This window comes from Phocoena sinus, chromosome 3 (genome assembly GCF_008692025.1).
Source record: "Phocoena sinus isolate mPhoSin1 chromosome 3, mPhoSin1.pri, whole genome shotgun sequence".
In the NCBI taxonomy this organism is placed as follows: domain Eukaryota; kingdom Metazoa; phylum Chordata; class Mammalia; order Artiodactyla; family Phocoenidae; genus Phocoena; species Phocoena sinus.
The window spans coordinates 20,584,920-20,594,959 of NC_045765.1; the positions used below are offsets into that span (position 1 = coordinate 20,584,920).

The following is a 10,040-nucleotide window of genomic DNA, read 5'->3' on the forward strand; positions in this document are numbered from 1 at the left end:
TCTTAGGGTAAACTCCTGATGTAGGATTGTTGTTAGGTACCAAGAGCTACTCTCCAGAAAGTGATACCAGCTCCTCTCCCAATGATGGCATATAACAGAGTTCCTCATTCTTTAAGTGATTGTTCAAAGCAGCTAAAATGTATAAATATACCTTACTGTTTTCATAAGTGTAGGTATTCTGATTGTTTATCACTGCATAAGAAACCACCCTGAAACAGTGGCTTAAAACAATGAAAATCGTTTATTTTGTTCACGAACCTGGAGGTTGAGTAGAATATTAATTCTTTCATTACACTTTTACTGACTGAAAACAGTACCTATCTGACTAGCTCACAGTTCTGTAGGTCAGAAGTCCAGGCACAGCGTGACTAGGTTTCCTGCTCAGATCCACACTGGAACATGTGGGTTCCCTCCCGAGAGTGTTAAAGCATGTGAAATGTAAGTGGAAGACATTGAGCCCCAGACGTTGGATGTTCACCATAGTTTGTGTGGGTCACAGAGCTGAAATCTAGATGTCAGTCAGGCTGTGTTAGCACCCAGAGGCTCTGGGAAAGAATGGCTCCAGGCTTCTTCGGCTTGTTGGCATAATTCAGATTCTGCAGTTGCAGGACAGAGGTCCCCATTTCCTTGCTGGCTGTCAGTCGGGGGACAGTCTCAGGTCCTAGAGGCCTCTCGCTTGCCTTCCCTGCCGCAGCATTGGACTTCTTCAGAGCCAGCAATGGAGAGTCTCCCTCTTGTCCCTTTTGTACTTCAATTCAGGAAGAGTTCAGGTCCTTTTCATGGGGTGCCTGAGTAGGTCACATCCACCTAGAATAATCTCCCTATCTTAAAAAATCAACTGATTTTGAACCTTAATTCCATCTGCAAAATCCCTTCATTGCAGCACCTAGATTTAGAGTTTGATTGGATAAGTGGAAGGTTTGTGTACTTCAGTAAGCAGGAATCTTGGGGGCTCTGTTAGAATTCTGCCTATTGCTAGCAGTGTCCCCACTTCAAAGACCGAAGTGTCTTAGTTCCTAAAACTCCTAAGAGAGTTTATCAGTGTTCATTTTATTTCAGTGACCTTGGTGAATGGGAAGACTACCACCTCCGTGAACAGGAATGGCACCCAGCTTCCTGAGTCCACAGTGTGGCTCTGCTACTTAGTGGTGTGACCTTGGCTGTGCTGCTCTACTTATTCTACTTCTCTGCCTCTGTTTCCCTCATCTGTAAACTAGGGCTTCCCTGGTGGCACAGTGGTTCAGAGTCTGCCTGCTGATGTAGGGGACACGGGTTCGTGCCCCGGTCCGGGAGGATCCCACATGCCGTGGAGCGGCTGGGCCCAAGAGCCATGGCCGCTGAGCCTGCTTGTCCGGAGCCTGTGCTCCGCAATGGGAGAGGCCACAACAGTGAGAGGCCCGTGTAACGCAAAAAAAACAAAAACAAAAACATGGAGTTAGTGATCGTTCTTTCCTCGTAGGGTTTTTTGTTTTATACATTTATTTATTTATTTTTGGCTGCGTTGGTTCTACGTTGCTGCTCGCGGGCTTTCTCCAGTTGCGTCGAGCGTGGGGCTACTCTTCGTTGCAGTGCGGTGGCTTCTCTTATTGCGGAGCACAGGCTCTAGGCGCGCAGGCTTCAGTAGTTGTGGCACGTGGGTTCTAGAGCGTAGGCTCAGTAGTCGTGGCACACGGGCCTAGTTGCTCCGCGTCATTTCGGTTCTTCCCGGACTAGGGCTCGAATCTGTGTCCCCCGCACTGGCAGGCGGATTCTTAACCACTGTGCCAGCAGGGAAGCCCCCTTTTAGGGTTTTGATGATTAGATTAGTTCATACCCAGGGAACTCCAGGAACAGTGCTTGACTGTGAATTGCTTTAAAAGTGATTACTTTTTAAAAACATGCTTTTGAATCTGCAGTTAGGCAATTCAGGTATGTTAAACATGTTCATTAATAGGACTTCCTGCTATAAAAGACCCACAAATAAAAATAGACTTTTTCTTTCTTGGTCTTAACTTCTTATTTCTGACTTACTATGTTATACGCATATGCCTTTTATGGTGGGCTGCCACAAATTTATGTTGGAAAGAGTGGAATTTAAATAAATCTTACCTATGCTAATTTGATAGATTTTGATAATTCATTTCACTAGCATGGTATGATATTACCAGTAGGAGACTAAACTCTGAGTTCACTTCTGGCTCTGCCCCTGAATCCTGATGAAACTAATAGCTGGAAAGGCTTTTGGATATTATACTATGAATTAGCTATAATATTGACTCTGTTTGTTTAGGAAAACCTGGAGGAGTGCCTAAAGCAGTTAAAGGAGGAAAGAGTAATAAGACTGAAGGCTGACAGACGCATCAGTGAGGTAAACACGTTTCTTCTTCTGCTTTTGAGAGTGTTCTGGTTTTATTTTGATTTTATTTTAAGCCATATACACATAATTTGTAAGCTTTAAAACTGTAATGTGTTGCAAATTGGTTGTATCATATGGACTTTTGCATTTACTGGTATGTAGTGATCATATGATCTATATTCCAGAAAGCATGTTTTTAAAAATGTGAAAATCTGGTTTTGTGTGTGTGTGTGTATGTGTGTGTGCACTTTTATATGACATTAGCCTATTTCCTGTTCATGATTCTTTGATTCAAGAAGGCACTTTTTGTGCATATACTGTATATACAGTAACATAAAAGACACGATGAGACTCTTCTGGCAATGAATTAGGAAAGTGAATCCTTTAAATAAATTTAAGATATTGGAAAACTTCTAAGAATGCAATGAAAGATAAAAATATATACTATGAGAATTACATTAGGTAATGTGCATGAAAGCAGGGCATAATCTAAAAAGTTCTATCTAAATATAATTTATCACAGGGTGAGTGTAGGGAGGAACTTTTGAAAGTGCATCCATTGGATTGGCGGACACTCATTCAATAAATGTTGAGCACCTGCTCATGTAAGGCAAAAGGGGCATCATGCACATTAACGGCCTTTCTGAGAAATACTAGAGTTGAGCTTACAGGGGGTTTTAAGTGCATAGGTGATGAGCGGAAGGGGAAGAGTGCACGGGGGTGAATATTTTCAAGAAGCCAAAGAAAATATTGGTGATTGTACATTTAATAAATTGGGTTGGGTATGATTTAGGACTTTTAAACGTAAGCATTAGATATTTTGCTCACTAAAGTTAATTCTTAACATTCAGCAGAGTTTTAATATGTTTTGTTCAGATCAGATTCTATAATTCATTTTCTAATTTAAGAGAAACTTAAAGCAGGTAATTTTCTAATGTGGAATGAGGCTCCGTTATGAATTGAACTAGTTAGAAATGTGGTCTTTTGTGAAAGATCATTAATAAAACAATAACTTTGGTTTATTTATATACCACCTAAGTGTTATATAGGAAACTTTGTTGGGTGCCTGTGGGTTTTGGTTACTATGTGATATGGCCTCTGTCTTTACTGGTGGAGAGTTAGGTTAATTACAAATTAATTACATTTTGAGTGTTTTAGTTTTGTTCCTTGAACATAGGCAAGACTACTTTTGATGACAATGAGAAAAAATCATGTCAGACATTTTTAGTCTTCTTTTATAGCTGGAACATGAAAATGCCCACTTAAGAAATACGAATTTCTCTTTGTCTGAAGCCCTTCATGCCCACTCATTGACAAGCATGATCCTGGATGATGAAGGTGTTTTGGGCAGCATTGAGAATTCTTTTCACAAGTTCCATGCTTTCTTGGATCTCCTTAAAGATGCTGGGTTAGTTCATTTCTCTTCATGGCGTTCTTCTCTTTGCGACTATAATGGTAGTTTGCTGAGGAACTGGAGCAATTTTCATCACTTCCGTGGCCATATTTAGTGTAATAATAGGTAATGCAGTTGACTTTTTAAAATGAGGAATTAAATTTTTTAAGAAATGCAAATAGGGAAGCCTGCTTTGGTAGAGTGGGGAGCTCATTATAAAAGAGTAACCTGTAGATAGAGTAATTAGTAGGTGTAGTTTTTTGTAAAGATTAAATTGAAGGCAGTTTTCATTGAAAATATTCGGGAATGGATAAGAATTTTCCTATCTTTCATTTACTTTGCTTGTTTGATAAGTTTGAATTAAAGTTATTTTTGTCTTAGACATAAAAATTATTATTAATCTGCAGGGGAGATATAGGTCAGTGGTTCTCAACTGGGAGCAATTTTGCTGGAAGAGGGAAGTGGAGATTGATGGTTGATGGAGTGGTGTTTTGTCAGTGAATGAATTGGTGTTGGTGTTGGGAAGGAAGGAACAAACACATTCTTGGAAACTGGAGGAAATGTGGTAAAGAAGTGTGGGAATGGAGGTGTGAGAGGTAATGGACAAGGTGCGTGGTAGATGTTGAAGCTGCTAGTCAGACAGTGTTTAAAATGGAGCCGTAATAGGTAAGGAGATGGGATGTGTCCTAGAGGATGAATCTGGAAAGGGCTGAGAATTTGGGGGAGAGAGAGGCTTGTAGTCTGGAGTAGGATGTAGGCTTTTAAGATTTTAGAAGTACTTCATGATTGTAGGTCTGGGGAAATCTAAACTGCTCTTCTGTGATTATAATAACCTTTGTCTTTTCTCCTTTCCTCCTCTGGTCCAGGCTTGGGCAGCTGGCCACAATGGCTGGTATAGAGCAGTCAGATTTTCATTTACTAGGTCGTCCCCAGGTGAATTCTACTGTTAGTAGTCCACGTAAAGAAGAAAAGAAGGCGCTTGAAGAAGAAAAATCAGAATCAAAACAGGGTGCCCCAGGACAAATGCAAAATATCCAAGTAAGTGGACAGAACAGCACTTCATGATTCTAAGAGTGATTAGCAAAAAGGAAATGACCAAGTCAGGGAGAAAACAATAATGATCAGTCTCTAATAGTTCACATGCTCAGGAGCTAGAAGATTCTGGAATCCTTTCCAAATCTGAGATTAGTAAATGTGTGCCCATTTCATGATACTGTATTGTTGTAAATAAGGAGACTGGAAGTTCTTTAGAAAATTTATGAGTTAAAGCAAACTATCCTTAATGAAGAAAGAAAACATTAGAGAAAATATTCCAGATTTTAAATTGTATAAATGTCTATTCTATTCATATTTTATCTAGGTTTCTATCTGTATGCAGTCAGCTTACAATGAAGGAACACTAATGAAGGTACACATGCTGATATAATTTTTAAAATAAGTAATCCAGACATAGCTAATAGGTAACATATGACAGTGAGTCACTGGTTATGGGAATGGGAGGGGAAAACCTGTCAGCTTTTCCTCTAGCCTTACTTGGAGCCCCCATCAACCAATCTCAGACTGGTCTTGGGAACTGACAGCTTGAGAACACAGTCTGGTCACAAACTATATACTGTTTACATGTGCCTGGAGGATAGAAAAGAGATTAATTATCTTACAGAATAGGGTTTTATTTTTAGTGAGGGAAAGGAAATGGGTAATAACTACCCCAGTCACCAAAGTCTGAAAATGTAGTGGACATAGTCTTGGATATAGCTAGGTTAAGCTGAGAATCACTTGGCAAGATATAATTAGAAAAAAACTGGCTCTGAAATCTTCTGAATATTGACTGTGTTAATAATAAGATCACAGAGTAACACTGAAGTTTTGAACTCTACTTTTTCATGGTTGGCTTTGTTCATCACTGAATTTTTGTCTTGTCTTTTGTTTTTCCCTCCAGTTTCAGAAAATTACAGGTGATGCTGGGATTCCTTTGCCTGTCGACTCCTTCCATGTCCCAGTGTCTACTCAGGAGGCCTTAGAAACTTCCAAAGACAACCTGGGGGTCCCAGTCACAGAGCAGCGGCAGGAGTCTTTTGAAGATTTCATTGCTAGAACATGTTCTCCCTTCAGCAGACGTCATTTCTGGAACTGGAAGTGAAAGAAAAGAAGAGGAATTATCTAGAAATAGCAGGTCTTCTTCAGAGAAAATGACCAAAGCAGGTGAATATACCCAAAACAACTCTGCTAAGAAACAACCTGGGAAGGACCTGCATTCCTGCTCTGACTCACCTGTAAAGCAGAAAAGCAAAGGAATTGGCCAAAGTAATTCTTTGCTTAATGAACCAATTAGAAGTGAGTCTTCGAAAAAACACATTTCTGTTAAGAGAGTACAATAGTGACTGTTTCATCAAAGACAACTAAAAGTAAACTCAATCTACTAGAACATTCTGAAAGTGATACTCCTGGATCTGATTGTGAATTTCAAGAAAGCATCCATACTCTGTCACACCTAACATAGGTCTACATCTTTTAAAATTATGTTTTTGTCTTCAAATTTTAATAAATTACTTATGTTTTTATTATAGCATATGGTGGTTTCAGTTACTTGACTGGAAGCCATTAGAGAAAGATTTATCTGTACTTTTTTATTATAATGAAAGTTTTGGTGTACTTTTCCTTGTGACACTTTGCACCATTCATTCAGCTAATGTTTACTGAGGGCTTCATATGTACAGTACTTTTCTGGGTGCTATTGCTTTCAGCAGTGAACAAAATAAAGCCTTTACTCTCCTGGAACTAGCACTCTGTGTTGGGAGAAAACATAAACAACAAAGCAGGGTAAGGGTTAAAAAGAGATGGGAATGATAAATGGAATAGTTTTACCATTTGGTTAAACATCAAACTATTATAAATCACATGGCCAGATGCCATTGAGGTATTTTAATTCACAATAACCAGAGAGCCTCAAACATTTACCAAGGCACTTAACCGTGTTTATGGATTACAGCAACGCTCTGAGGTAGGGAACTGTTACCATCCCCGGTTACAGATGAGGAGTCTGAGGAGACATTATGTGAGTTGCCCAGAATTACACAGCTGTAAGTAAGTGGGAAGCTGCAATGTGACCCGAACCCATACTCTATTTTTTTTTTTTAATGTATGGACTTTATTATGTTTCATTTATGTGAATTTTTTCTTTAAAGATTTTTTCTGATGTCGACCATTTTTAAAGTGTTTATTGCATTTGTTACAGTATTGCTTCTGTTTTATGTTTTGGCTTTTTGGCCGCAAGGCATGTGGGATCTTAGCTCCCCCACCAGGGATCGAACCCTCACCCCCTCCATTGGAAGGCGAAGTCTTAACCACTGGACCACCAGGGAAGTCCCCCTTATGTGACTATTTTTATGGCAATTTTTTAAAATTTTGTTTTTTTATTGACGTAGAGTTGAATTACATTTTTGTGTTAATTACTGCTGTACAGGAAAGTGACTCAGTTACACATTTATATACATTCTTTTTCGTATTCTTTTCCATTACGGTTTATCACAGGATATATAGTTCCCTGTGCTCTACAGTAGGACCGTTTTGGTTTTTTTTAAATACATTCACTTTTTTAAAAATAAATTTATTTATTTTTGGCTTCATTGGGCCTTGGTTGCTGCACGCAGGCTTTCTCTAGTTGTGGTGTGTGGGCTTCTCATTGTGGTGGCTTTTCTTGTTGCAGGGCACGGGCTCTAGGTGCATGGACTTAAGTAGTTGTGGTATCGGGCTTAGTTGCTCTCTGGCATGTGGGATCTTCCCTGACCAGGGCTCGAACCCGTGTCCCCTGCATTGGCAGGCGTATTCTTAACGACTGCGCCACCAGGGAAGTCCCATGTAGGACCTTTTTGTTTATCCATCCTGTATATACACCAGTTTGCATCTGCTAATCCCAAACTCCCAATCCAACCCTCTCCCACCCCCTTCCCCTTGGCAACCACCACTCTATTCTCTATGTCCTTGGTTATGTTTCTGTTCACAGATAGGCAGAACCCAGGCTCTTAATTACTTTGTTATCCTGTTTCCTTGTTAAGAGAAGAAGGGTTTAAGGAAGGCACCGAGAGAGAAGCCAGTGAGCACTAGAGATGCAAAAGAGTGGGGCTGTCAGAAAGCACACCTGTCTCCTTCCCCCATCTGAGCAGAATTTTTAAATGGCAGAGTATGTAAGAGTATGTGATGACACATCTCTGGATTAAATTATGTCTCCCTGGTAAAACATGCACAGATAAGTCTTTAGTTCAATCAGACTGAAAGGTGAGATCAGAGAAAAGCTGGGGTGTCAGATTTCTTCTAAAAAGTCCTGCCTGATTGTTACTAAGAGGGCTACTACAGTACTGGTTAGTTCATTAGTCATGGATTGGGTGTTAGAGGAGTGAAACAATGAGCAAGATGTAGCTTTGGCCCTTTAGCAGTGGAGTGAGAGGGAAGACGCACAGCAGATGTCTCATCCTGCACGTGACATGCTGTGACGGGCATATTCAGGGCGTTTGGTCAGTGTTTGTGGAAGAAGAGGGGGAGCTGTGAGGCAAAGAAAAGTCATCAACAGAGGCAGTCCCTAAGCTAAGTCTTAAAGGACTCATGAAAAACTGGTGAGTCAGCCGGTGAAGGGAAAGGACACTCAAGGCAGAGAGGACAGCGGAAGTCCAGAGCCGTGAGTGTGCGAGGGGTGTGTTACGGAGCCACAGGCACAGGCTCTGGAGGATCAGTGCAGTGTCGCGAGGCAGTGGCAAGTGCCCCTAAAGGAGGCCGCGAGGAGGAGGAGAGCAGGTCTTAACCACCCATGTGCGTGGAGCTGGTTTCCTCAGAAAACAGCTAAGAATGGAAAGGACAAGTTCAGGTAGCATTTTAGACCACTGACGTCAGTATGGATGAGGAATTTGAAGAAGCCTGGAGACAATTATGCCCCAGTCTTCTGAGGAGCAGCGGTTTTTATTTTCAAGTGGGACTTTCACGCTGCCACCTCCTCTCCTGTCCCTACTGAAAGGTTCATAGGCCAGCAGAAGGGAGAGCCTGGCTTAAGTAAAGTTAATCAGGTTTCTTTACTGTACAGCTCCTCGGGGCTGCTGTAGGCTAGTGTTCATTCTGGATCGTCACAGCAGGCGCATGGTACACAGCCATCCTCAAAGCTATTTGACTCTAGAGTCCTCTTTAATAGAAGTGTCTAACAACTGGTTCCACGAAACAGCAATTTGGTAACTTCTAGACCAGGTAGTAGCAAGGAGAAAGGGGTCTGAAATCAGGTATAGATGAAGGGAGGAAATAAGTTCTCATTTTATTTAGGAAATTACAAGCAAGACTTGATCTTGGGAAGTAAGGAAGAAGTAGGAGGCGAAGGCTGAATCCCCATCTGTGTGACTAAGGTTGGGTGGTGGTATCATTGAGTTTGGAAATAGGGGATAAAGAACTGAATTGGGGAAAAGACTTTAGTTCTGGACATGTAGAATTTTAAAGCACCTGTAGAATTCAGGAGACAAACTGGTAGATAACTGGACATGCACGTGAAGACATGCAAAGATAAAAATTTGAATGTCATCAGCACATATCAGCAGTCATTAAAATCATGAACATAGATGAGATTTCAGAGAATTGTGAGTACTGACAACGTTTAAGTAATAAGCAGAGAAAGAATTCTGGGAAGGAGACAGGTGATAGAGTTTCAAGAAGGAGGAAGTAGATGACAGTGTCATCCTTCAGAGAATGTGAGTGTCCATTGGATTTGGGCAGTTAGGTCCCCAGTGACCTTAGAGCAGTTCAGTGAAGTGGTGGACAAAAAGCCAGATGGCAATAAATTGAGGGTGTAGGGCTGCCTGTGGGGGCCAGGCGGGGCTAGCGAGGACAGTGGGAATAGGCTGCTCTGAAGGAGTTTGGATGAAAAGAGAAAATAATTAGCAAAAAAGAATTTTTTAGAATGAGAAGGACTTATATTTTTTATGTTGAAATGAAGGAACCGATAAAGGAGATCCTGAAGATGTAGATAATAATTTAGAGAATTGGGGAAACATGGACATATGAATAAGAAAAAACCTTGCACAGTATATAAAAATCACTTGTATCCTTCCAGTTGGATGGGTACTGGTAAGTTTGGGAGGAAATAAAAGTAAGAAGAGATAGAAGTTAAATGAGTTTATACTGATAGCCTCAGTTTTCTTTGACACAGATTTTCAGAGACACATATTATACACATACATAATTACAGTTTTAAAATTCCTACATAGTTACATGTTTTATTAATCACGTCTGAGAAAAGTCATTGATTTTCATTTTGTACCCCATTATCTTGTAAGGACAAGA

General features: G+C 40.6%; 1 protein-coding gene across 2 annotated transcripts; it reads left to right on the forward strand.

Annotated features, from left to right (window-relative positions):
* Positions 1-3,631: 3,631 nt before the first annotated feature.
* LOC116751980 (centrosomal protein of 78 kDa-like) lies at positions 3,632-6,133 on the forward strand. Of its 2 annotated transcripts, XM_032628499.1 has the most exons (4): positions 3,632-3,743; positions 4,595-4,766; positions 5,089-5,136; positions 5,668-6,133. In XM_032628499.1, the coding sequence occupies exons 1-4, from the start codon at positions 3,655-3,657 to the stop codon at positions 5,866-5,868; spliced, it is 510 nt and encodes a 169-aa protein (XP_032484390.1). In that variant the 5' UTR covers positions 3,632-3,654; the 3' UTR covers positions 5,869-6,133. The 2 variants fall into 2 exon arrangements, with proteins under 2 accessions (XP_032484390.1, XP_032484391.1); XM_032628500.1 differs by lacking the exon at positions 5,089-5,136.
* The last annotated feature ends 3,907 nt before the right edge of the window (positions 6,134-10,040 follow it).